We start from the raw sequence: 26,560 nt of genomic DNA on the forward strand, positions 1-26,560 counted from the left end.
GGCTCAGGACTGGGATGGCCCGGCTGCCACGGCCCTTCCTGATGGGCTGTGGCTGAGGGCACCAGCAAGCCCGGTAGGGACTCCTGTGGGTGAACAGGGCCAGGGGAGGCAGGAGAGGGCCGTCCTGGGAGCAGGTGCAAAACAGGATGGCTGCCCCGGGCCTGGCACAGTCAGGCGGGTAAAAACCAAGATTCCCCGAGTCCTTCCTTAGACTCCAGGGCCCCTGAACCGCCTGTTAGCCCCGGAGGAGGGGCAGGGAAGGGGCAGCCTGTGATGAAGTGGGCACGTGGGCGAGATGAGAGCATGTGAAACTTCTGCTGCTTATGTAAGGGTGTGTGTGGGAGAGAGGGGAGGCCTGTGTGGGGCAGGATTCGCGGGGGCCCACAAACGCTGGTGGGCTTCAGGAGAATGGAGCTCCAGGTGCGGGCAGCTTCCTCTCTGCTGGCTGGAGGCCACGGCCCTGCCCTAAGGTTAGTCCTGAGCATGAGTGTTGCCTGCCCATGGCTGTTTCCCAAGGCCCTGCCTTGGAGCCGCACCCAGCAGTGTGACAGGTGCTCCCTCTGTTCCAATCCCCCTTCGCTCGGAGCTGACCTGCAGATGGGGCACCAGGGGAGGGCCAGTGCTGACAGTCCTGCTCAGCCTGGCTCACCGGGCCGACAGTGTGGTGCCCAGGGTCCTGACCGCCAGTGCGGGCAGCTGTTGGCACCTTGGGTAGGTGGACGAGGAAGGCCTCAGCGTGCGCTGCCTGTGCATGGAGACAGACCAAGGGGAGACCTGCGGTGCGGCCGCGGGAGCAGAGGGGCGGGCAGGAAAAGACCCAGCGGGGCTTTGAGGAGGAAGCCACCTGAGTGTCCAGGGGTCAGCCTGGAGGCGGTGTCAGGAGCAGAGCAGGTGAGGACACGGGCCAGCGCAGGTGCAGGGGCTCAGAGGCGCTAGGCAGGGAGGTAGCCGTGGAGGAGAGGAGGTGATGCCCAGGCCTCACTGATTGCAGGGGTGCGGTGCTGCAGGTGGAGAGGTGGGAAACGGTGCAGGTGGAGCAGGGGGGTGGGGTGGGAGGCAGTGGACAGACTTGGGGAGCAGGCATCCAGGATGTTTCTGGAGCCCCAGGTAGGGCTTCCGTGTGTGACATGCAGGGTGGAGGGTCCTGGAGGTGGCAACAGGGACAGACTACCCACCCTACAGCCAGGTGGCATCACCCGCAGGAGAGTCCTGGGTTCGGGAGAGGTCTGGCCTGGAGGGCTAATTTGGAGCCTGAGCTTGCTCCGCCCTGTGGGCCCCCTGCCACTTCCTGGCCACACTGCCTGCACCTGTACCTGCTGGCTAAGGACAGCCTGGCCCTGGGCCCGGCCTATCCAAGCACCACGCTCCCATCTTGCTGGGCTTCCTGCAAGGAGACGGGAGGCCCTCCAGTGAGCTTCACCTGGAGAGGCAAGGGGAGCCGAGGGAGCCGCTCCTCGGGTATGACTTGGCTGCTGTGTGCCTTGGGGGCTGGCTGAGGTGTGGGAGTCAGGGGACAGCCCCACCTGCAGGTCGCATACCCATCAAGCCAGGGCCCACAGTCTTCCAGGGCTGAGCAGCCTGGGAGGCCCCTTTGGGGAGAGAACCACACATTGGCTTTGGGATGGGCAGGGTTTGCCTTGGGCGCAGGATGGAGCTGTGGTGCCTGTGGAAGCTGCCTGCACCCTCCACACCTCTGGGCTCCTTGGCCTTCGCCCTTCAGGCTAGCTGCTGGAGAGTGTCCAGAGGAGGGCTAGGTCTGTTGGGACTGGGGTGTCGGCCTGGAGACCTGTGATGTTGCCCTGCTTTTCCTTCGCTTAACCCACTGGAAAACTCCTGGTCATCCTTAGAAGCCCATCTAAACAATCACCTCCTAAAAACAAACATAAATCATCACCTCCTCCAGGCAGCCTTTCCTGCTTTCTCTTTTTAGCATTAGTTCTCCCGCCCTTGTTCCTCCTCAGCACCCAGCAAAGACCCCTCATCCCAAGTTGCTCACACTGCACTGTGGTGTTACATTCGTCTCCCCTGGCAGACACGGAGCTCCCTGGGTTCTATTTCCAAGTGTGAGGCACAGGTCAGCAGGGCCCCGTGGATGTTTGTTCACTGAATAAGTGAGGGAAGAAAGGACAGAACAAGCCTGTCGTCAGGAAACAGCGTGTGGCCTGTTTCTGCCTAGTTCTGCCTCCTTGGTTTACACACAGGGAAACCAAGGTGCTCAGGGCCCCAGCTTGCCTGAGTTCAGCCAGGAGGTCAGGGGTCAGAGCTTGCAGCAGCACCAGGAGCAGGGGGAGCCCACATGCATTCTCGGACTGGCTGACCCCAGAGCCTGCTCTCCCTTGGGCACCGGGCTAGGAGCATCATCCTTAGAAGAGGGAGAGCAAGTTCCTAAAGGAGGCTGGACATCTGCAGGGCCCAGCCCAGAGGGCGGAATGGTGCAGTGTCTGGGCCAGGAAGGAGGCTATAGGCCGGCTGGCAGGCCAGGGTGACAGAGCAGGCCACTGGGGAGAACGTGTCCCGGGCCAATGGCTGAGAGACCCACGGAGCCAGGGGGACCCAGGGCCAGCAACATGCAGGCACCTGCTCACACATGCCCCTCCCTCACGGCCACTGGAGTGAGCATTACAGTTTCTGCTCCTGGTGGACTCAGTGGGAATGTCTCCTCTGGGGATGGGAACCCCTATACCCAGGGGAGACAGGTAGGTAAGCTATTTATTTTTTTAAATGTATGTTAAGTAATTGATAATGGAACTTTCTCATTAGCTGGAACAGATTTTCAGTTTGGATTCCTGGGAAAACCCAATAAATTAATCCCATGACAGCACATAAGATACGGTCTACCTCTCCATTTCTAACGTATTTTTTATTTATTTTCTGTGTTTTCCAAAAGGTGCAGAGCAACATTAAATAATGACAGTTGCCTTGGCTTGCTTTTATTTTAATGAGAGGGCCTCTAATGTTCTGCTGTTAAGTCTGAATTTGGCCTTAAATTTCAAGTAAATATTCTTCTTCATGAACAGTATGCTCCATTCATACATTAGTCGCCAAGAGTGTTCACCAAGAATGGATATTCATATGCAGTTTCATCAGAAGCTTTCCTGTGCTCAGCAAAACCATCCCATTTCTGTCTCCGTGGGCTTGTTAACGTGTTGACGTATTAGCTCTTCTGAGCAAAATCATCCCGCGTTCCTGGCCCGAATCCCAGGGGTCAGGCTCGGTTGTGCTTGAATGTGCTCAGGTGCATTCCACTGATTTGATGCTTAGGGTATTTCTCGTCTGTCCTTTCCTTTTTTATTGTTATGGATTGGTTCTGGGTGTACCGCTTAGTGGTTAGACAAGCGTCTACTTTACATAGTGTTCCCCTCCCTATGGCTCCCACTGGCACAGGCACAGCTATCACAGGGTTATTGACTATATTTCTTCCTTGGCTTTACTTAGGGCCCATGTAATTTTCTATTAGGGGACATATTTGTCACATTTATAAATCATAGTTATGTTAGCGTCATACAATGAATAGGAAAGGTTTTCAACATGAATTGTGTAGTTGAACTAGTTTAAATATAATATAAAATCATTGTACTCTCCAAGGCTTGAAGTAATTCATTTTAGAAACTGTATCAGCTATGGCTTGCTTTTATTTTTCTCTGAGGTTTAGTTGGCTGTCAACTTACTTAATTTGCACTACGGTTATTGGTCTTTTTGCGTTCTAAACATTTTTCGTGTATTTTAGTTACTTATATTTTCTAGATAATATCCCAGTTCAAACTGCTTTCAGTCTTCTAGTGCAGGTCTGCATCGTGTGTTTTTCTAACTTTCTTCTCCATATCTTTATTCCCAATAGCTATATTTTTGCATTTTTCTCTCCCTCCCGGTTTCCTCCCTCCCTCCTTCCCTCACTGCCATTCTCCTTCCTTTCTTCCATTTTTGTTGTTGATTAGAATTGCCAGAGGTTGATTTTCTAATTTGTGTTTTCAAAGAAAATCAGTTCTTGAGTGTAATCAGCAAGTTCTATTCTCTTTCTTTCATTAAATCCACTAATTTATCTCTTAGTAATTCCTTCCTCCAGTTTGCTGATGTCTGTTTTGTTTAGAAGTTCTTTTCAACTTTTTGAATCAAGAGCTAATTCATTTGTTTTCTTTGTTCTTGTTTAAGATATACTGAATTCTATGAATTTTTCTCTGTGTACAGCTTTAGCCGCATCAAATTGCATAAGGAGTTTCCTTATAAGATGTGTCGGCAATTGGAGTTTGATTGTTTGGAACCCAAACATGATTTGGGGAGGATTTTGTGAAGTGGGTGAATGCTTTGGGTTCACCGTTCGCTTATTGATGATGTTCAGGGCGTGTCCATGTCACGCTGCCCTGGACGGTCCTGCCTGGGCCTCCGCAGGGCTTCGCTGGTGCTGTGCGAACGCTGCGATGGGCACTCTGATGCAGGACGTGCCATCCTGTGTGTGGGGCGTGGTGTTTCCTGCATTTGTCTCTTCATGGTTCCACCCTCCCCACCCCCTTGAGAAAATGCACTGCAGTATTTCCATTCCTTCCCCCCAGTATCTCCTTGGGTATCTCCCAGTGTCAGGAAGCGTAGAAAGTTCTGGTTGTCCTGGCTCCTGTCTGGCCCATGGGGAGGAGCTCCCTGCTTTGTGCTGGGCACTGGGCCCGTTTCCTGGGCACAGCAGCCCGGTGGCCTCAGGCTGTCCTAGCCTCCAGGGCTGCCCCTCATCTGTGGGCAGCAACGCCCTGTAGGGCGCCCTGGGGATGTGTGGGTGCCAGCAGGGGGGCAGTCCTCTGTGAACGTCACTCATTGGCAGTGAGAAAGCTGGGCTGTTTCAGGAAGGGCCCCTCAGGGACACTGCATGGCGGCCTCTGGCTCTGGCCAGGCCTCATCCATCTTGAGGATGGCAGCCCCCACTGGCCTTCACCTGCTGCTCTCCGTCGTTCTCCTGAGTCTGTGCAGCTGGCCCTGGGTTCGGATCAGATCGTGATGGCCACACTCCCCAGGGTTCAGACACCAGCTGCCCGGCTTCTGAGCTTTTTAACCGAGGTTGATGGCTTCAGCCCTTTGGGCCTTGTTCTGAGGTCCCTGAAGGGCCCGTCCTGAAACAAGAAAAATGGAACTGTGATGTGTGGGGAAGTGCGCTGCCCTGGGGGGTGGGGCTGGAGGGGCTGTGCTGGGGGGACTTCTGGGGGCTGGGCAGGCTCCAGCCGCCTGGCTGTAAGCCTCCAGGGCCAGGGGACACAGGGCATGGAGCAGGGAAGCTGCCTGTGTACAGAGAGTGGCACCGGGGGTGGCACTGGGGGTGGCACAGGGGTGGGAGAGGTTTCTGTTGGAGGGTCAGGACAGGTGTCCTGGTGAGTCCCTGAGAGACTGTGGCCTCTGGATGAGGCCTTGGCTCTGGGCCCAGTGGGGGGCTGTGTGTTCCCTCCCCCCACCCCTCGGGTGGCACCAGATGCCCCTGCACCTGAAGCACAGTGAGGTCCCAGGGACAGGAGGATGAAATTCAAGGGAAGGGAATGGATTTTTGTTTGTTTTTAAGGAAAAGTATTATTTAAAGTATCAGCCTATTTGGATGTCATTTAAAAATAAGAGAACTGTGTTCTTTCTTTTTGTACCCCAGCACCCCAGGTAGGCTTGGTGGGTAGAGGCCTGCCCCCCACCTGTTCATCCAGAGGGCCCGCCTCCCTGCCCTCCAGGACCCTCAGCTCTGACAGCCCTTCATTGTCGGGCTCGCTCAGGGCTCAGGGCCATGCTGCTTGGGAAGGGGAGCTGCCGAGCTGCTCCCTCCTGGAACCTGGGTCCTCCCCCTTTCCTGGTGGGAGCACCTGTTTGGCCGGAGCCTAGAAGGGGTCCAAGAGGAGCACTTTCCATTGAGGTGGGATCTGCACCGGCCCTACCTCTGCCTCAGAGGCACCTGGAGGGGCCAGCAGAAGTGACAGGCCTGGCCTAAGGTTCCCTCCGCTTGCACGCGCTCTTGTCCTAGCCTGTGCCCCGCTCAGCCTCCAGGAGCTCGAGTCACCCACCCACATGCGGAGCGCTGGGGGCTCCCCTGAAGACTGATGGCATTGGCTCAAGAGGGAAAGAGGCCAGAGGTGAAGGGGAGAGGAGGCCCCAGGCTCCCCTTCTCTGCCTTGGGCCCACCCCCCCAAACCTGAGTGGGAAGCCAGTGGCTCGCGGGAAAGGGCAGGGATTCTCTGAAACCCTCCCTGCGCCTCCTCGGCCGCTCCATCCCAATAACGGGATGTTATTGTGGACAATGACATTTTGTCCCCTGGGCAGCCGCATAAGAAGCTGAGTGGACAAAATAGAAGAAAAGAAGGAGGGGAAAGAAGACGAAAACCCCAGACTCGGCAGAATTTGTGTTTAGGAGTGTGAAGAGGAGAGGGCGCGATTCCTCAGTCAATACAGAGAGTACTGGGGAATGGGAAGGGATTCGGAAGAAAAATATGAATCACGCATCTGCAACAAGGCCTTACTGACCAGCATCTGTCCCGGCCGCCCGGCCTCTGTAGCGGAGGTGCTGGCGAGGTGCTGCCTAGCTCCCGTTCCCATGGCAGCGGCCTCCTGGCTGGAGTCTGGCTTACAGCCCAGAGGGCACGGGAGGGTGAGCCTGGCCACCCTCATGGCATCTCTGAATGTGAGTTCTTGAAGCTTGGTTTATACGAAAACGTCCCCCGCCGCCCTTTGGCCCCAGTGCCCACTGGGCTGGAAGGATGCAGAGGTGGGAGCTGCAGGGACGGGGCCAGCGTGTCCTCCCAAGGACTTCCCTGGGGGAAAGTCCAAAGGGGTGAGTGGGAGGAGGGTGAGAACTGAAGAGTCCTGTCAGAGGCGGGTCACCCCTGCCACTCCCCAGCCCGAGCATCGGCCGAACAGCCACCCCTGGGCCAGGGCTGCTCTGGGCCCCACGTGCCAGGACAGGGCAGTGCAACCAGGCCATGAGCTCCACTGCTGGTTCTCCCCATGTTTTCCTTGTCTGTGGAGGGGCACACTGGCTGTGCTGGGCATGGTGGCAAGAGCACCGGCCCCCACAATCTGTGTCTGAGAAAGCAGCAGGTGACCTTGAGGACAAGTGCCTGTCAGTGTCCTATGTTCTGGTGTTGCCCAAGCCAGCAGGTCCCAAGCATGCCCTGAGCACGGTGGCCTCATGCCTTGCTCACTGCCACCTGTGAAATAGGTGCTGGAGGTGCAGAGGAGGGTGCTGGCTCCCGCTCATGGGGTGCCCAGGCCTCCCTCCCAGCCTGCTGGGCCCCAGCTCCTGCTTGCAGCCAGACCCTGAGTAGCCAGGGCTTTCTGGAGCTCAGGGGGACACATTTCAGCTCAAAGTTAGGAAGAGCCGAGAGCTGGGACTTGGAGGGGGAGGGACAGCCCCCAGCGGGGAGCTTCCTGCCTGGACCCCTCAGGTGCTGGGGGTTGTTGCGGTCGGGCCCTCCATCCCTGTGGTTGGAGGATGCAGAGGAGAACTGGCAGCAGAGCTGCAGGAAGTGGGTCCCCAGGGTTCTGGGATCCAATCACCTGAGCTGCAGGGCAGACAGACCCGGGGCCACCTGGGCAGATGCAAGGCCTGGCTTGCAGGATCCTGGCTTCTAGAACCTCTTGCACCCACTGGAATCTCCGGAAATGATGGTGAGCTAAGCAAGAAGACTCTCAAGCAGGTGTTGCTTGCCTGTGCTCTGTGCAGACGCTCCCAGAGGGCCTGGCACTGGCAGGTCCCTGGGCGAGTGCCACTTTGCCCCAGGTGGGGATGGAGTGGAACCGCATCCTAATAGTTCCAAGAAACTTCAGGTCCCAGAGTGGGAAGGGGAGGGGTGTGCAGTGAGGAGGGAGGGACACGGAGCTTTCAGGAGCAGAGAATTAGAGAAGAGGGGAGAGGAAGGAGGACCTGAGATCGCAGGTGGTTGAGCTGGGGGCGGGCAGTCCTGTGCTCCTCCAGCCAGAGGGCCCAGCGCCTGCTGCCTCTATCTGCCCCTCCCCCAGCACCCTGCACCGCAGGTGGGACCACAGAGGCCATGGTGAAGCCACCGTCCACTGCTGGTCTGCAGCTTTTGCCGCATTTTCTGGTCTATGAGCCCAGCTGGGGACACCAGGATCAGAGGATGGGAGACTACGTGACATGAGGAGGGGATAAGGTGGTGCTGCTGCCTCTGCCACATGGCCTGGCCTGCGTGGGGTGGGAAGCCTGACTCTTGCCATCTTGTGTGGCCAGAGGGAGGAAGCCCAAGACACAGGCCCCCGCCTCACAGCGCAGAAACGACAGGCACAGTGCACTGCAGCCTGTCCCCGGCGTCACCTCTGTCCAGACAGGATACCTCCCAGCACCCTCACCTCTCCCTCTGTGATGTTGCCAGGGGCCCCTAGACTCACCAGTGAACACCCAGCTCCCACCCCCTGCCCCACGTAGGCAGGTTCTTAGTTACAATTTAGTCACAGGTTCTGGAGGCCGCCTTCGGCACCCGATGGCTTTAGGAGGGCAGGGTAGCCCTCTCTCACTCCCCCCTCGGGTGGTGTGAGTTCAGGGTAGGCCCACATCCTCACTCCTGCAGAGGACCCCCTAGAGTTTACCCAAAGGTTTTGCATTATTTGCTCAGAGAATCTGGGGTTGGAGCCATACACTTAAATAAGCATTTCACTTACAAATTATGTTGACCTGAAACTTCCTGCTTAGAGTTCCCTGCTATGTAGAGTGAGGGCCCCCTCTGCTAATCCCGCTCCCCAGACTGGCCCCTAAAGGGGTCACCTGCCAGATCCTGCAGGAGGAGCCCACCTGAGGCCCATGCAGGCCTGGGCTGGGCTGTGCTGGAGGAGGGCAGGGAGGGCGCCTCCTCCCCCCTTCCCTTCCCCCCTCCTCCCTCCCTTCCCCCAGAGCTGTGGGAGGAGACTCCATGTGACCTGACTCCAGGGGCTGGGGTGGGTTAGGGGCAGCCTGGCACAGATCCCCGTTTAGCAAGAATGACACAGGCGATTAGGAAATAGTGATCTTGGAGTGAGTGAGCGAGCAAGTGGAAGTGCTCCAGGGCAGACTTTCCAGAAAGCAAGTGAGGTGGGAGGCGGGCAGGTCCGCAGGCCTTGGCACCCGCCCGTCCTCTCTCGCAGGCTCTTCCTTTCCCAGGAGGCTCCTTCAGGCTCAGACGTCCCCTCCTCAGGAAGCCAGGGTCTTCTTCCTCTTTAGGGCACCATCAACTCAGGGCTTCTCCTGTGGTCCTCGAGCAAGCCAGCCGCAGCCGGCTCCCGTGGGCTCCGCAGGGCTGAGGCCCGTGTCCTCCATTGCTGCACCCCCAGTGTCCAGGCAGGCCTGTGAGCGTGGATGAGTGAGTGACCGAATGGACAAGGGCAGGGCTCTGTGGGGCACCCCACCTCCTGCCACACCCCAGCGCACATGACTTCAGAGAAAATCAGTCAGCCTTTAGAAGGTGACAGAGTTCACTCTGCAGATGGGACAGGAGGCCAGGGTCCCTGGCAGAGCTGGGCTCCCTGGCCCTGGCTGGGTCCCACCGGCCAGCACGGATCTCTCCCCCGCAGCGTCTTCTCGCTGCAGTGTGGCGCCTGCCCTGCTCCCCTCGAGGCGGGAGTGTTTGGAACCAGGATGAAGCTCGAGACAGCTCCGCTGCAGCACCCATTCCAAAATCTCTGCCGAAGTCAGGCCTCTTGATTAAGTGGCCGCCAGGGTGGGGACACAGGGCTGGCACCTGCTCCCTCCCGGGCGCCGTCCCAGTGTCTCCCAGATAACAGAAGGGGGACTGGCAATGTGTGTAATTTCCAGTTGCTAATTGTGATGCCTCACAGCTTGCTGAGCTAAAAATACTCTCTGTTTTGTTGAGCAGGTTAAAAAATAGAAGCGCGTGTGAGTGTGAGCGTGTGCGCTGCCTCAGAGAAGCGCCCTGTGCACAGCCTGGCAGGGGCGCGGCTCCTGGCCCCTCCTCCACCTTCGGGAAGATTCCTGGGGCCTCATGCAGGATGGGCCCTGAGGGCCCTTTATGTATTTATGTATTTTTGGTTAATCCTCACCCAGGGATATTTTTTCTATTGATTTTTTTGAGAGTGGAAGAGAGGAGGAGGGAGAGAGAAACATTGATGCAAGGGAACTCGTCGACTGATCAGGGCTGGGGAATGAACCTGCAACCAGTATGTGCTCTTGACTGGGAATCAGACCCGCAACCCTTCCGTGTGAGGGCTGATACTCTAACCACTGAGCACACTGGCCAGGGCCCTGAGGGCCATTTCTGTCTGGTGTCCAAGGGCCCTGAGGGCCATTTCTGTCTGGTGTCCGGGAAGCTGAGAGCCTCTGGGAGCCTCTTCGTTCCTGGAATCATGCAGAATGCCCAGGAACGAGCCTTTTCCCTTGTGCACAGCTGAGGGCTTCTGCCTGATGCTTAGAGTCGTGCAGGCCAAGGACAACGATGGGGGAAGTGACGGTTCCAAGAAGGAGCAGGGCTGTGAGGCGGGCAGGCCTGGGCAGATGTGTGCCCGTCCTCGTCTGGGAAATGGGGGTCTGCATGCCCCCGGGTGAGAGGGGTTGCATCGGGTGAGATGAGATGTGTAACGCTCAGCACACAGTGGCTCCAACTTCCGAGGACGAACAGACGAAAGAAAGCTTGACTCTGTGTCGTAAGTGTTTCCCTCCACGTCCTGCGTGGTTCAGGGTTCGGGTCTGGAAGAGGAGCCGCACAACAAATGAAATAGAAAAGACACGAGAATAATTTGGGAATATTGGGGGACCAGGTCTGAGAGTCCAACTCAAGAGGAAGGACTTCCCCTGTGCTGAGCCTCACCAAGCTTTTTATAGTGAGCGGTAAGCAAGGTAGTGGTTACCAAGGTTACACTGTTCTTGTGAGTTTCACTTGTTTTGACCATGGTTATACTTCCTGCACTTCCTCAGCCCATTAGCTTCCCAGATAAGATCTAGGGAGTGTTATAAGGTCAAGCCTAATTACGCTAAGAGGACTGTGCCCTCTAAGCTAGGACTTGTTTGTGACTTTGCCAGCAGGTCAGTCCGAGGCTTAACCCTATATCAGTTTCCCACAGCTCTGCTTCCGTGTTTCTCAGAAATTTCCAGACTGCGGACTATAAGATCTGGAAGGGGTCCGAAAATTCTGGCTGTGCCCTGGAACTTGCCTCAGAGCTCCTCTTTTTCACGGTTGAGTGGAGGCCTGACACTGTTCCTGTCCGCTGAGCAGGAGACTCCCCTTCCCACTGTCACCCACCGTCAGCTGGGGCAGAGCTGGCTGTGCCTGAGGCCAGCAGTTACCACGGGTGCCACCTTCCAGTGTGTCTCCTTCAGGCCATCTGGGCCGAGAGGCGGGCTCTGCAGACACCGGGTGCTGGGGGTGGATGCCCCTGAGCCCTGCCTCTCTCCCTAGCACGTGCCCTGGAGCAGGACTGGTCGGGGCAGTGGCCCCTCCCATGCGGCTCCTGAAGGATGAGGCCCTGTCCCTCCTGGCCACCCTGAGCCTCTTTCTGTCCTCCCCCTCCCTGCCATCCTGCTCCTGGGCAGGGACCTCGCCCTTGAGGGCTGGAACGCAGGACTGAGAGCTCCCTGTGAGAGCAGACCCTGGCAGGGGCACCCCAGGGAGGTGGCAGGGCTGCCCCGAGCAGCTGTGGGCACAGGGATCCTGCAGGGATTGGCGGGTTTTAGAGTCCCCGTCATTTATATCCTTTCCCAGGTACTGTTTGTGGCTTCAGCTATGGGAGGCCACTGGGCCGTGTCAGGCCTCCCAGGACCTGGTGGGGCTGGGTACAGGAGGCAGGAAAAGCACTGGGAAAGGATGTCACCCTTACCCGGGGGACGAGTGCAGTGCATGGAAAGGGATGTGAAGGTGTAGTGATTGTGCTGTTGGGTGCTCTCAGCAGGGCCTGACTGGGTGCTCTGACTGGGTGCACGCTGTGCGCTCGCTGTCAGAGGGAAGCCGGACTGGGCCTCTGCCACAGCTGCAGCTCCTGGGACCAGGGGCTCCTGGGATGATGGATGGGCTGTCTGTCTCTGAAGGCCATCTCAGGCACAACCCGAGTTTGGGACTAGGACGGTGCCCCAGGCCACAATTGTGTACACGTGGGTGTGCAGGGCTCTGGTACGCTCCTGTCTCCTTTGCTGCCCGATGGAGAGGCATGGGTCCCCCAAGGCCCCGTTTGTTTAGACCACATGAGAAAGCAGCGCAGCAGGGAGTGGGCCTACATCTCAAGCTAAAGTCTCTTGAAGAGGCTGCAAAAGGGAATTTCATTCGTAACCATCTGCAAAAAGCCCCTAAAACTCTCTTTTCCCCTCTCCCAGGGTCTCTCCCAGCACTGGGGCTGCCTGAGATCCTCCTCTCCCTCTCCTGAGAGGCTCAGAAGTCTCCAGACCCAGGCTGCCCCGCTGAGCTGCCCTCTTCCCCCCTGGGCCCTCAGTCCAGGCGGCTTCCATGCTGCCCATGCTTTGGTGCAATGTGCTCCTCAGCAGGTGTGCACACACGTGCATTACACATGTGTACATGCACTGTGCATGCTGTGTGTGTTATGTATGTGTGCACACTGCATACACTTGTGCGCTGTGTGCATGCTGTGTGTGCTGTGCATGTATACACACTGTGTATGTGTGCTGTGCATGTGTGTATGCAGTGTGCATGCTGTGTGTGCTGTGCGTATATACACACCGTGTGTGTGTGCTGTGTGTGCTGTGCATGTGTGTATGCAGTGTGCATGCTGTATGTGCTGTGCATGTATACACACTGTATGTGTGCTGTGCATGTGTGTATGCAGTGTGCATGCTGTGTGTGCTGTGCATGTATACACACTGTATGTGTGCTGTGCATGTGTGTATGCAGTGTGCATGCTGTGTGCGCTGTGTCTGTGTGCATGATGTAGGGCAGTTGCAAATGCTCAGAAGCTAAAGTGTTTTGTCTGAGGCCCCACAAAGAGCTTCTGACCTGAGTTGTGTTGACTCAGCGCTCCAGACTGTGCCCCCTGCAGGCTGGACCCAGGGTGGTCTTGCCCTGAGGGACCCTCAGGGACTGTGTGAGTCAGTGGGGCAATAGCGCCCCTCCCCTGGTACCTCCTGACCAGAGGGTCTGCAGCTTCCACAGTGGGAGAGGCCAGTGACTCAAAAAGCACCACTGACCAAGGAAACGACCCACGGGTCACCTTCTGAGACCAGAACTAAGTGATCTGGGGGAGTGGCCGCAGCACGTGGGCCTCGGGGGGAGGGCTGGCCCGGGAGGCAGTGACGGCGCCACAGAGCGGCTGAGGTTGCTGAGGTGCCTGGGGAGCCTGCCTTTGTTATTTCATCCCACAAACAGCACACTTAAATGTCAGCAAACTGCTATTCACACCAGTAATAAATCCCCTCCCAGCGGGCACCATGGGCCAGGCTCAAGCCGGCAGGAGGATGTGAGGGTCATTTTCAGCCTCAAGCATCCTGTAGTCTAGGGATTCCCCCCGGGAGGCTTCCTGGAGGTAGTGACACCAGGACTGGACTTGGAGACCCGAAGATTTCCTCAGCCAGCTTCCTCCCCACTGAGCTTCTGTTTCAACATCTGAAAAATGCAGGACGGCTCTAGTCAGCGGTTCTCGGCCTAACCGGCATCGGAACCCCGGGAGGCCGCAGGGCCCGAGGGTGTGCATGTAACGTGTTCCTCCCCCCATCCTGGAGGGAAGCCTCCGAGGGCCGGGGCCTTCCCATCCTGCCACGTGCCGGGACTTGCCTTGAGCTCTGCCCGCCTGCCAAAGGGTTCCCAGAGGATTCTAAGGCGCCTCCAGGTGTTTGGCCAGGAGGCTCAGTTGATGTGCTTTGGGAGGGAGTTTGCTCTGTTTGTGCCCTCCTAGGAGGGCAGCAGCCTGCGCCCTCTCATGGCAGGAAAATAATCTTGACTATGGTTTGCTCTGCACAGAAGAGAAGCTGAGGCCAGAATGGCTCAGAGCTCAGCCCATTGGGCCAGAGAGCAGGCTGGGGCGAGGGACAGTGGCATCATTGCAAGGTCAGCACCAAGGGCCAAGGGAGCCCTTCCCTGGGAGGGGGAGGGCACGTGGCTGCCTGGGGAGGCGGGCACTGGGGCAGGGCACCTGCTTCCAGTGACCGGACAGGACACAGCCTGACCATGGCGCCACCAAGGCAGGAAGGCCCGGCTCCTCCACTCCGACCTCAGCCCGCCTGCCCTCCCAGTTGGGGCTGTCTGAGCAAGGGTGTGTGAGTGTGAGTGTGTGTGTGTATGTATGTGTGTGAGTGTGTGTGTGTATGTATGTGTGTGAGTGTGTGTATGTATGAGTGTGTGTGAGTGTGTATGTATGTGTGCGAGTGTGTATGTATGTGTGCGTGTATGCATGTGTGTGAGTGTGTATGTATGTATGAGTGTGTGTATGTATGTGTGTGTGTATGTGTGTGTGTAGGTGTGTGTGTGTATGTGTGTGTGTGTATGTGTGTATGTATGTGTGTGAGTGTGTATGTAGTGTGTGTATGTAGGTGTGTGTGTGTAGGTTGTGTGTGTGTATGTATGTGTGTGAGTGTGTATGTAGTGTGTGTATGTAGGTGTGTGTGTGTAGGTTGTGTGTGTGTATGTATGTGTGAGTGTGTGTGTAGGTGTGTATGTATGTGTGTGTGTAGGTGTGTGTGTATGTGTGTATGTATGTGTGTGAGTGTGTATGTATGTGTGTGTATGTAGGTGTGTGTGTGTAGGTGTGTGTGTGAGTGTGTGTGTAGGTGTGTATGTATGTGTGTGTGTAGGTGTGTGTGTGTGAGTGAGTGTGTGTGTGTGTGTGTGTGTGTGTGTGGGATTAGGCCACACCTGCAGCATGAGGGAGAGCTAGCCTTCAAGGCCTCAGGCTGGCAAATCCCCAGAGAGCCCCTTCCCGGTGCGGCTGCTGCCTCAGGCAGTGAGGACACTGCCGTCCAAGGGCTGGACCCTCCCAGGCCTCCTGAGAGCCCGGGGACAGTGAGGTGGGACCCTCTGCTCCATCACACATGGCCAGGCCACTGGGACAGCCCCAGCACGGGAGCACCCAGTCCCCGGGCTGCTGCCCGACATCTACGTGTAATAGGCATGTCGAATCCAGCATGCCCCAAAGCACGTTCCAGATCTTTCCTCAGCCCCACGCCCAGGCTTTCCCTGTGCTGGTTGGTCGCCGGGCCGAGGCCATTCTGTAACGTCCAAAGTCGGCCCCTCCTCCTCTGCTGTTGCTGGCGGTGTTGGCAGCGACGTTGGACCTCGGTTCTTGAGTTCGGCAAATTCTAAGAGAGTTTATTTAGAAAGTTGCAGAGGTAGTAGAAGGGCCCTTGGAGCTTAGGAGGGAGAAAGGCAGAGGTAACACGCTGGGGGGAAGGAGGGAGGGAAAGGGAGAGGCCTTGCTGGGTCCTTCTCTGGAGGGTTTTAAAGGCTGGCATTGCCTTAGCTGGTTTGGCTCAGTGGATAGAGCGTTGGCCTGCGGACTGAGGGGTCCCCAGTTCTATTCCAGTCAAGGGCACATGCTGGGGTTGCAGGTTCGATCCCCATTAGGGGGCGTGCAGGAGGCAGCCAATCAATGATTCTCATAATTGGATGTTTCTATCTTTCTCTACCTTTCTCTCTGAAATCAATAAAAATACATTTTAAAAAATAAAAATAATAAAAAAAATCAAGGCTGGGCATTTAGGGAATTGAGGGGAGGATCTCAGTAGAATATTCACCAGCTTTAATCTGATGAGCCCAAATGAGATTGATTCCCCTGACTTTGTCCGTCCATGGCAAGTGGCACTAACTGGGTTTCTGCTCTCTGTCCCTCTGAATAGGGGGTTTAAGCTATTTACCCTCTGGTTGAGAGGAAAGGGGAAGCCATCTACTCGTAAGTGTCCTTGCTGAGGGGAGATGGGATCTGGGGATTTACTAGGTGGCTGTAAACTTAACCAGGTGGGCTGGTTAAGCATCTGTCTCAGCTTCCCTATTCCACTTTTCCGGGCTGACTACCTGTCTCAGCACCACCTGAGCTGCGCAATCTCTCCACCAACTGGTTTTCAGGTCCCTCATTTGCTGGGTCTCCACATGGCAGCCAAAGTGACCTTCACCCTGACCTTCATCCTGTGAAGGACCTTCACAGGACCTTCGCTCCTGTGCTCAGAGCTCCCACACCTCCTGCCTCTTCAGAGAAACAGCAGGCTGCACTCTGGCTCTGGGCGTGTGCATGGCCCGGCCAGTCCCTCTTCAGACCATTCTACCTGCTTATCCCCTCCACACACACTGGCCTCAGGACCTGGCACCTGCTCTCTCTCTGCTTCAAATGTTCCTTTCTTATCCCAGAGAGCTGCACAGCTGGCGCCATCCGTGTGTGCCAAGGCCCCCTACCCCAGGCGGCCTGGCCCACCCCCACCTCGCGTGCTCACGTTCTCCTCCAGGCTCGGGCATCGCTTTTTTCTGCCAGTGCTGGCTAACCCCAGGGGGCACGGCTGTGTGTCCGTCACCTGGAATGAGGCCTGGTGTGCACGGAGCAGGTGCTGAAGACACCTAGCGGCGCACACCCGTCCGCTTGAGCTGATGTCTATGATTTTTTAAAAAAAGATTTTAAATTGATTCTTAGAGAGTGAGGACGGGAGCGAGAAAGAACGAAACATCACTGTGAGAGGGAAACATAGATTGGCTGCCTCCTGCACCTGCCCTGACCAGCGACCGAGCCCGCACCTCTCAGTGCACAGGAGGATGCTCAACACACTGAGCCACACTGGCCAGGACTTGAGCTGACGTCCGCTGGCACCCTACTCACCGTGAGGGCCAGGGGGGGCCTGGCAGAGGCTCCTTTGATGCCTTATGGCCGGTTCTTCTCTTGCAGGAAGCTATGCCCCAGACGTCCATCATCTGCCCCAGCGTACTTGGGCCCAGCTGTAGTGGACAGGTGCCGCCGGGCATGGGGGAGCGAGGAGGTGGGGCCGGCGGCTCCGGGGACCTCATCTTCCAGGATGGCCGCCTCATCTCCGGGTCCCTGGAGGCCTTGATGGAGCACCTGGTCCCCACAGTGGACTATTACCCTGATGTGAGTGCTGGGCCTGGAGAACGGTGTGGTGGGGGAGGGGGGTGACCTGGGCTGCAGGGGAAACTGCTGCCTGACAGGGAAGGAGTATCAGGGGAGGGGCATGGCGGGCCAGGGGGAGGGACTTCCCTGTGGCCCCCAGGAAGGTGGACGATGGCCCTAGTGGTGCCAGCAAGTGACAGGTTCTGTGCAGGGCCCGGGGGAGGAAGAGGAGTCTGAAGGGCCAGCAGGTGCTGTGGAGTCCTGTGAGGCCTCACCCTGCACGTGTCCCATCCCTGAGCTGGGAGGTTTGCCTGGTGCACGAACCGCCGTAGTCCAAAGTGAAGAGATGACAGCCTTGCACGACCGCCAGCATTCGGACCCGCCAGTGCCCGCACTGCAGGGGCAGCTTCCACCTACCGTCCAGAACCGCCCTCTTCACCGCAGCATGAGACGGGCATGGCCGGACCAGACGGGACCAGAGAGAAAGAATTCCCTTGTCACATGTGGGTTCCTCTGCCTCTGGGAGCAGCGGGCCTGCCTGCTCCCTCTGAGACCCAAGCTGGGCTGGCCTTTCCGGTGCCCACTTCGTCCCCAGGGCAGAGCTGGGCTTTCTGGCCTTTGTGAGTCAGGCGTAGCCTAGGGGACGTGGGGGAGATGCTGGCTGGCGTGGCTCAGTGGTTGAGAGTCAAGGTTCAATTCCTGGTCAGGGCACATTCTCGGCTTGCGGGCTTGATCCCCAGTGTGGGGCGTGCAGGAGGCAGCCGATCAATGATTTTTCTCTCATCATTGATGTTTCTATCTCTCTCCCTCTCTCCCTGCCTCTCTGAAATCAATAAAAATATATTTAAAAAAAGAAGGTGGGGGAAGAATCCCCCCCCCATGCCCTCCAGCTTTTATCTGAGGGTGCTGGAGACCATTGAGCTTCCGGGGAGTCCTGGCCTCCCACCAAGTCAGACACCACCTCCCTCCTGGGGTGCTGTCTACTCTTCCATCCACAACTTCCTCCTTCCATCCCATAAGCCCTTCCTTCCATCCAAACCCCCTCCTTCCATCCACACCCCCTCCTTCCATCCACAACCCCCTCCTTCCATCCACACCCCCTCCTTCCATCCACAACCCCCTCCTTCCATCCACACCCCCTCCTTCCATCCACAACCCCCTCCTTCCATCCACACCCCCCTCCTTCCATCCACACCCCCTCCTTCCATCCACAACCCCCTCCTTCCATCCACACCCCCTCCTTCCATCCACAACCCCCTCCTTCCATCCACACCCCCTCCTTCCATCCACAACCCCCTCCTTCCATCCACACCCCCTCCTTCCATCCACAACCCTGTCCTTCCATCCACACCCCCTCCTTCCATCCACACCCCCCTCCTTCCATCCACACCCCCTCCTTCCATCCACAACCCCCTCCTTCCATCCACACCCCCTCCTTCCATCCACAACCCCCTCCTTCCATCCACACCCCCTCCTTCCATCCACAACCCTGTCCTTCCATCCACACCCCCTCCTTCCATCCACACCCCCCTCCTTCCATCCACAACCCCCTCCTTCCATCCAAACCCCCTCCTTCCATCCACAACCCTGTTCTTCCATCCACACCCCGTCCTTCCATCCACAACCCTGTCCTTCCATCCACACCCCCTCCTTCCATCCACAACCCTGTCCTTCCATCCACACCCCCTCCTTCCATCCACACCCCCCTCCTTCCATCCACACCCCCCTCCTTCCATCCACACCCCCCTCCTTCCATCCACACCCCCTCCTTCCATCCACAACCCTGTCCTTCCATCCACAACCCCTCCTTCCATCCACAACCCCCTCCTTCCATCCACACCCCCTCCTTCCATCCAAACCCCCTCCTTCCATCCACAACCCCTCCTTCCATCCACAACCCTGTTCTTCCATCCACACCCCGTCCTTCCATCCACAACCCTGTCCTTCCATCCACACCCCCTCCTTCCATCCACAACCCTGTCCTTCCATCCACACCCCCTCCTTCCATCCACACCCCCCTCCTTCCATCCACACCCCCCTCCTTCCATCCACACCCCCCTCCTTCCATCCACACCCCCTCCTTCCATCCACACCCCCGTCCTTCCATCCACAACCCCTCCTTCCATCCACAACCCCCTCCTTCCATCCACACCCCCTCCTTCCATCCACACCCCCTCCTTCCATCCAAACCCCCTCCTTCCATCCACAACCCCTCCTTCCATCCACAACCCTGTCCTTCCATCCACACCCCCCTCCTTCCATCCACACCCCCCTCCTTCCATCCACAACCCCCTCCTTCCATCCACAACCCCCTCCCAGGGCCTGCTGGGGTTGCTCCCTGCCTCCCTTCAGCCCAGATCTGAGGAACCCTCTGAGCCTGCACTGCAGAGCCGGTGGTAGGGTGCATGGGGGTGGGACAGGGCCTCGGCATGGCAGCTGGCACAAGCCCACTGCTGGTTAGTGACTGCACAGGGCCTGGCAATAGTCCTTGACAGAGGTACAGGCCCCACCCCCACCACCCCACTCCCCGCACCAGCTGGGCCCACGGGCAGGCCAGTGAGGGTCTGGAGAAGAAGCTGGCTTGGAGCCAGGCCAGGGGGCACGGTGGGCTGGGCAGCAGGCTCGCCCAGGCCGGGAGAGTCCTCCCAACATCCAAGGCTGGTTAGCGCCCATCTTGGGGTAGGACAGAGGGTGAGGAGAAGCCCGTGGAGTGAGACTGCTGGGAGCTGAGCTCACTGGGAAGGCCTTGAGCCACTGCGAAGTGGGGTGATCTGTGCCTCGCATCCACGGGCATCCACGGTGAAGTACGCCACGCGGAACCACGGCCGCTGCCTGGCGATGCTCGGCTTGGGAGCCAGCAGGGCCGAGGGGAGCAGCAGGCATGGGCCCCACCAGGCTTGACCCACACTTCGCCCTCCCTCCTCCCCCTTTCCTTTTCTTCTTCTTCAGAGAACATACATCTTCACATTTCTCTTGAGCTCCCGGGTCTTCATGCCCCCTCATGACCTGCTGGCCCGTGTAGGGCAGATCTACCTGGAGCAGAGGCAGCAGCTGGAGGCCGGGTCTGAGAAGGTAAAGGCGTGCTGACCTGATGCTACCTGTCCGGTGCCCCTGGCTGCCCCCACGCCTGCTCTAAGAGAAGCATGCTGAGTGCCAGCTGGCAGCATCTGGCTGAGCCTGGCCGGGCCCTCCCTGATGCCCTGGGATGTGCTCAGGGTGCTGGCATAACTGCTGTGGTGGGCCTTCACCCCCCTCCTGCTCAGGGCCAGTACCCCCCAGTGGAGGCCTGGCTCCATTGGTGCAAAAGAAGCCAGAGGGGCCTGGGTCCCTGCCTCCTCTAGGGGGTGGGGTGCAGCACCTCAGGCTGGGGTCTGCTCCTGGGAGTTCTCAGCGACTCAAACGGCCTTTGCCACTGTTGTCCCTTCGACAGAGCCAGGCTGTGGGCAGTCAGGATGGTCAAGACACCGCAGCTCCGAGGCCCTGGGTCTTAGGGGAGGTGTTAGAAGCCCAGGGTCTGGTGCAGAGGGTGGCAGGCAAGCTGTCAGCCAGCTGGCAGGGCCTCCTGGGGCCGCGCAGAGCGAGCCTGACCCCTGACCGGGGACTGATGACCCTCCCTCCACCTTCCCGGGGGCCGCGCTCGGCAGGCTGTGCGGCAGAGGCCTGTGAAGCTGGGCCCTCTGAGTCCTCTTGAGAGGGGCCGTCCCGGGCGCTGTGGGCACCATGGGCACAGACACCGGCTGAAGCCTGGAGTTTCTGAAAATGAGTTCACTTAAGTGAAAAAGAGAACTACCTTAAGGGTGTCAACTGATGGTCCTTGGCACCAATTCAATGCCAACGCGAATCTCTAATTAGGGGTGTGGCAAAGAAGGAAACTTTATTCAGTGCAAGCAACTCAATTATGAAACAGCATGGCGTTGGCTACAGAACAGCTGTGGGCCAGCTCAGGACAGAGCAGTGATGGCGAACCTATGACACGCGTGTCAGAGGTGACACGCGAACTCCTTTTTTTGGTTGATTTTTCTTTGTTAAATGGCATTTAAATATATAAAATAAATATCAAAAATATAAGTCTTTGTTTTACTATGGTTGCAAAGATCAAAAAATTTCTATATGTGACACGGAACCAGAGTTAAGTTAGGGTTTTTCAAAATGCTGACACGGCCAGCTCAAAAGGTTCGCCATCACTGGGATAGTGTCACAGCTCAGTTCTGAAGCAGCACGGCTCTGGGGGCTCTGGCCAGTCATCGATGTTTCAGCTCCAGCCAGGGAAACAATCTTCAGTGGAAGGGGAAGGTAAGCCCCCCAAGCAACAGGGAGCTGATTTATATAGAGAGAGGTCCCCGCCCCTGGTCCCAGATTGGTCTGTCCTTATGCAAATGAGAACTCCAAATCCTCACAGTTTGATTGGTCCAAAAAGCACTGTCCTGATTGGCTGGAATGGAGCAGCTCTGACTGGTGCTAATGGAGAGATAGCTGTGCAGTTCTGATTGGATGGGGAAAGTGTCAGTCCTATTGGTTGAACTAGGATTCCAGGAGCTCCTCTATAAGGCTGGGCTCCCACGGCAGGAGCCCAGTGCAGATGGGCAGTTCAGTGCTGGCTTCTCCCTGATGTGTGGCATGCGTGAGAGACCCCATTTAGAAACAGTTGCCTGGCAGTTTTTTAAAAATGTGAGCCCAGTTAGCTACCAGGAGCCCTCTGGGTAGGCATCTCCTTTCTCAGGGTCCCCAAGGCGAACACACAACAACGCAGGTATGACCAAACTGCTGGTGGCCCTGTGGGGGTCGTCCCGCCGAGCACAGCGGGCCTGGGTGGTTTACCACTCCTTGTCTTGTCACTCACTCTGGTGGGTCGGCCTCCCCTGTGCCTACCTCCAGGCCATGCTGAAGTCCTTCTCAGCCAAGATTGTGCAGCTGCTAAAGGAGTGGACAGAGGCCTTCCCCTGTGACTTCCAGGACGAGAAGGCCATGGCTGAACTGAAGGCCATCACCCACCGGATCATGCAGTGTGATGAGGTGAGGGCCTCCCTCAGCTCAGGTGGAGCTCCTTGCATGCGTGTGTGTGTGTGTGTGTGCGCACACACACGCGTGAAAGGGGTGAAGGTTCCTTAGGGACAGCTCTGGCCCTGCTCTGGCCCTCAGATCCCTTCTTCACAGGCAGCCCGCTAAGCCACCTGTCCAGAGGGCCTCAGAGGGGCCCACACTGTGCCCCACTCCGTCAGGCCTAGGTGCTCAGGGCAGGTTTGGGTCGGGCATGTGGGCTCAGCGTTGGGTATGTCCCGGGAGATGAGGCAGGTCCTCCTGAGAGGTGTGGTCTTGCCGCCAGCCTGTGCTGGCGCCCCCATGCTCCCTGCCCCGCAGGAGAACGGCACGGTAAAGAAGGCCATTGCCCAGCTGACGCAGAGCCTGCTGCTGTCCCTGGCCGCCCGGAGCCAGCTGCAGGAGCTGCGGGAGAAGCTCCGCTCGCCGGCTGTGGACAAAGGGCCCATCCTCAAGGCCAAGCCGCCGGCCTCTCAGAAGGACATCCTGGGCGTGTGCTGTGACCCCCTGGTGCTGGCCCAGCAGCTGACTCACATTGAGCTGGTCAGTGCGCGCGAGCCGCTCTGGGTGGGCTGGGTGCGCGGACTCCTGCTTGTCCAGGGCCGTGAGAGCCCCCACAGCTTTCTCAATGTCAGCACCACAGGCTTCCCTGCTGGGCGGGCGGGGTGTCAGGAGACCCCGATCACTGCCTCTGGCCAATGTGTCCACTTACAGCAGGTTTCTCTGTGCCTGGCCCCCAGGCCTCCGGGGGGCACAGCAGCCCTGTGTTAAGGGGAGGGGGAGGGTGGCTAGGACTAAAGTGGCCCCAGGATGGAGGTGAGGGACTTCGAGGGGGCGAGCCAGGTCTCCCACCCTGTCGCCTCATCCCACCTGTGCCGGGCTGGGCAGGTCCCCTGAACATGGCAGCCACGGCCCGAGGCTTCCACCCCACTCCTTGCAGCCCTGCTCCCTCCGCTCCAGAGGAGGGCCTTCCAGGCCCTGGGTGCTTGTGGAGGGGCCCGGGCAGGGATGGCCCCGGCGGGGTGCTCGGATCAAGGAGGGGCCCTTGCACACGCCTGCAGACTAGTTCTGACCGCCGCTCCGAACACGCCCTGCACGCCGAGCGGGGGCCTCGAGGCCGGAGGCTGACCACTCTCGTGCTGTCTCCCGCCCGCCCCAGGAGAGGGTCAGCAGCATCCACCCCCAGGACCTGATGCAGATCGTCAGCCACACGGACTCTCGGGACAAGCACAGGGTGAGGGGCTGGCCTGCGGGTGGGCCTGGACCTGCATCCCGTGCAGGGTGGGCGGAGACCCCAGGCAGCTCGCCTGAGCTCCGCTGGAGTGTCTGAGCCATGGATGTGGTCCGGCTTCCTGGCGCCTGCTCCAGGGGGTCAGTGGAGGCCGCACCGGGAGATGCATGCTGGGGGGGGGGGGGGGCCCGTATTCCCAGGGGCTGGGGCACCCAGCCTGGCCTCCAAGGCAAGCCCTGGGCATTGTGGAGCCCCAGGCTGGCCTAGGGGACCTGTCCAGTGGCCCCCACTCACTATCACTTGCAGTTTCCTCCTCGGGACAAGGTCCCTGCCCCTCCGTTCTGGGCCAGGGCTGGGCAGCGGTGCCAGCAGCGTCCTTGGGCTTCCCGTGACCTGCTGTGTCCTCCTCAGTGCCGAGGGGACCCGACCAAGACCTACAGCCTGGAGGCCTACGACAACTGGTTCAACTGCCTCAGCATGCTGGTGGCCACCGAGGTGTGCCGGGTACGCACCGCACAGCAGCCACGGGCGGTGGCGTCTCCTCCCCACCCCCACAGGGCTGCCCCAGACACGCTCATGTGCTCCTGCCCCCCCCCCCCCCCCCCCCCCCGACGTTGACAATTTGCAAGTGGAGATAAGGAGCCTCCATTGTCAGGGCCTTGGAGCTGCTGCCCTCCCTGCCCCCGACACATCTGACTGTGATGCCTTAAATTGCGATGGAGACCCATCATGGAGGGCACCCTGTGCCCAGCACAGTCTGAGCTCATCCGGGCCCCTCAGGCCTCTCGCCATCCTCCTGTCCGCATCAGACACGCCACAGCTGTGTTTCCTGCCTCTGCAGTCCCCCTCCCGCCCCCCCCCCAACCCCCGGGTCTGACAGCTCTGTGGGCCCTGGGGCAGCTCCAAGCAGAGGCCCTCAGGGGCCGGTGGTGGGGGGCGCGGCCCTCGTGGGGCCCACGCTGAGGCTGCTGGCTGCTGCAGGTGGTGAAGAAGAAGCAGCGGACCCGCATGCTGGAGTTCTTCATCGACGTGGCCCGGGAGTGCTTCAACATCGGGAACTTCAACTCCATGATGGCCATCATCTGTGAGTGTCCGGCCGGGCTGCCCACCCAGCTCCTCTCTGCCCACCTGCCCGCCCTGACCCTTCTCGCTTTTCTCTGCAGCTGGCATGAACCTCAGTCCTGTGGCTCGGCTGAAGAAAACATGGTCCAAAGTGAAGACGGCCAAGTTCGATGTCTTGGAGGTAGGCACCGGCCTCATCCTGTGTTGGCCTGAGGAGGTGGGCCTCCCCCACACTGTACCCTTTGCTCAGGCCTGCTGCCCGCAGTGCAGGCTGGGGCTGGGCTGTCCTCAGCCCTGCCTTCAGTCAGATCTGGCATCGCCTAAAGATGCTTCTGGGAGTAGTTGCTAAAGAGTTTGACAAAAGTGGGCCCCTGAGCCCTGCAGTGGTTGATGCTGACTCAGCAGACGTGGGCCTTTTCTTGGCCCAACTTTCTGCGGCACTAGACCCTCCGGGTGGCCCAGGGCTGACGGGTGAGTTCACGCGCAGCCTGGCCCAGATGTATTTGATCACAGAGTTCTTTTTTTGCCATGTGTGTCTGTGCAGCTGGTCAGAGTTGGGAGTTGTCGATCTAAGCAGGGGGGCAAAGGAGGGCTTGAAAGGAAGGAGGAGAGAGCAGGCCCAGGAGGGCAGGGAAGAGGCGTGGGGGCTGTGCGGCTTCTCTGCAGCTCTCCTGTGATGCTCAGACCCAGACCCAGATGGCCCTGCGCTCAGCCGGCACCTCTGGGCCCCTCCTGGAAGGGAGGCCTTTTCTGGGTGACAGTCCCAGTTGCCCAGAGGGGAAGTGCCTTCCTCATCAGCGGGCTCTCTCCTCTGCAAAGGGGGCGGGGGAAGCACTGCACACCACATGCATCCTCCCCCCTCCCTCCCTCCCATCCGCACACAGCACCACATGGATCCCTCCAGCAACTTCTGCAACTACCGCACGGCCCTCCAGGGGGCCACACAGAGGTCCCAGATGGCCAACAGCAGCCGAGAGAAGATTGTGATTCCTGTGTTCAACCTTTTCGTCAAGGACATCTACTTCCTGCACAAAATCCACACCAACCACCTGCCCAATGGGCACATCAACTTCAAGGTGAGCTCAGCCCCATTGTGGCCCAGAGGGAGGGTCGGGCTGTCCCAGCACAGAGCAGGGCAGGCCTCCCGGCCGCCCAGGGCAGGCAGGACCCACCTGTGCAGGAGAGCGGCAAGGCCATGGCCCTGTGCAGAGGGCCTGTCGGACTGGCAGCTCCAAGGTGGTCACACTATGTGACCTCGAGCTGTGAGGTTGGCCCCACCCTTCTGGGTGGGTGCCCTGGTTATAGGGCCTGGAGCCACAGGAACCTCCATTTGCCCAGGACACTGGTCCCACTGGGAGAACCAGGAAGGCTTTAGGTAAGAGGGACTCGAGCAGGGAGGAGGCGGCAGCAGAACTCCAGATGGAAACAAAGACCTGCCTGGCCAAGGGCAGGAGGGTGGGACAGAGGTGCTTGGGGAGGGGCAGGGGGAGCTGTGTGCTCACCTCACACAGGTCAGGGGTGGGGTTGGGAGGTGCAAGGAGAGCTGGGTATCCAGCGCTCACCTCACACAGGTCAGGGTGGGAGGGGGTTATGGATTCCCACACGGGCCCCAGAGAGTGGCATGATGACATGCTCAGATGGGTGGTGCTGTCTGGTCTGGCTGGTCTGACTGCCTCAGCTCGGGGTCAGGGGTGGGGCCCTGTTGGGTCCCTGAGCAGGGGCCGCCAGCCTGATGGCCCAGGTGGAGGGCAGGACGGTGCGTGCTCTGGGACGCCTGCTGGCTCTGACGCTGCACAGCGTGCTCGTGCTCGTGGCCACGCAGTCAGCTGTGCGGAGCCCCCGCCTCCGGTGCTGGCACTGGGCAGGGAGCAGCACTGGCCCTGACCGAGGTGACGGGGACACCGCTGTCCTCTGCCCCTGCAGAAATTTTGGGAGATCTCCAGACAGATCCACGAGTTCATGACCTGGACGCGGGTGGAGTGTCCCTTTGAAAAGGACAAGAAGATTCAGAACTACCTGCTTACGGCGCCCATCTACAGCGAGGAAGGTGAGGCCGCCCCGCCTGGCAGCAGCCCCCACAGCGCCTGGCCTCGACTCCCCCTTGTTGGTCTCCATGGGGGGCCGATCACTATCCCCACACCACACAGGAGAAGCCCGGCCACAGGTGAGTTTGTGAGGGGCGTGGTGGGCAGAGGACAGAAGGATAAGGACAAAGGAGACCAGTCTCTGAGGCCACTTGAGAGCCAGGCGGGTTCGGGCCAGCGCTCAGAACCCAGCACCAAGCAGGGCCCCCGAGCA

At 58.8% G+C, this 26,560-nt stretch overlaps 1 protein-coding gene across 11 annotated transcripts in view; it reads left to right on the forward strand.

Annotated features, from left to right (window-relative positions):
- The window catches only part of RASGEF1A (RasGEF domain family member 1A), a 71,627-nt gene that overhangs the window by 43,018 nt on the left and 2,049 nt on the right, over positions 1–26,560 (forward strand). For 3 of the 11 annotated variants that reach the window (XM_081104462.1, XM_081104463.1, XM_081104460.1), the window contains exons 2-11: positions 16,753–16,953; positions 19,882–20,004; positions 21,808–21,945; positions 22,291–22,512; positions 23,129–23,203; positions 23,612–23,704; positions 24,182–24,284; positions 24,364–24,443; positions 25,147–25,338; positions 26,186–26,309. In XM_081104462.1, the coding sequence (XP_080960588.1) occupies positions 16,759–16,953; positions 19,882–20,004; positions 21,808–21,945; positions 22,291–22,512; positions 23,129–23,203; positions 23,612–23,704; positions 24,182–24,284; positions 24,364–24,443; positions 25,147–25,338; positions 26,186–26,309 (1,345 nt within the window). In that variant the 5' untranslated portion in view covers positions 16,753–16,758. Of the gene's footprint in view, positions 1–78; positions 471–16,752; positions 16,954–19,881; positions 20,005–21,807; positions 21,946–22,290; positions 22,513–23,128; positions 23,204–23,611; positions 23,705–24,181; positions 24,285–24,363; positions 24,444–25,146; positions 25,339–26,185; positions 26,427–26,560 lie in introns of those variants that run through there. The other 8 variants (XM_081104458.1, XM_081104459.1, XM_081104455.1 and 5 more) reach the window with 4 other exon arrangements.

Source organism: Myotis nattereri, assembly GCF_964212035.1.
Source record: "Myotis nattereri genome assembly, chromosome: 13".
Taxonomy (NCBI): domain Eukaryota; kingdom Metazoa; phylum Chordata; class Mammalia; order Chiroptera; family Vespertilionidae; genus Myotis; species Myotis nattereri.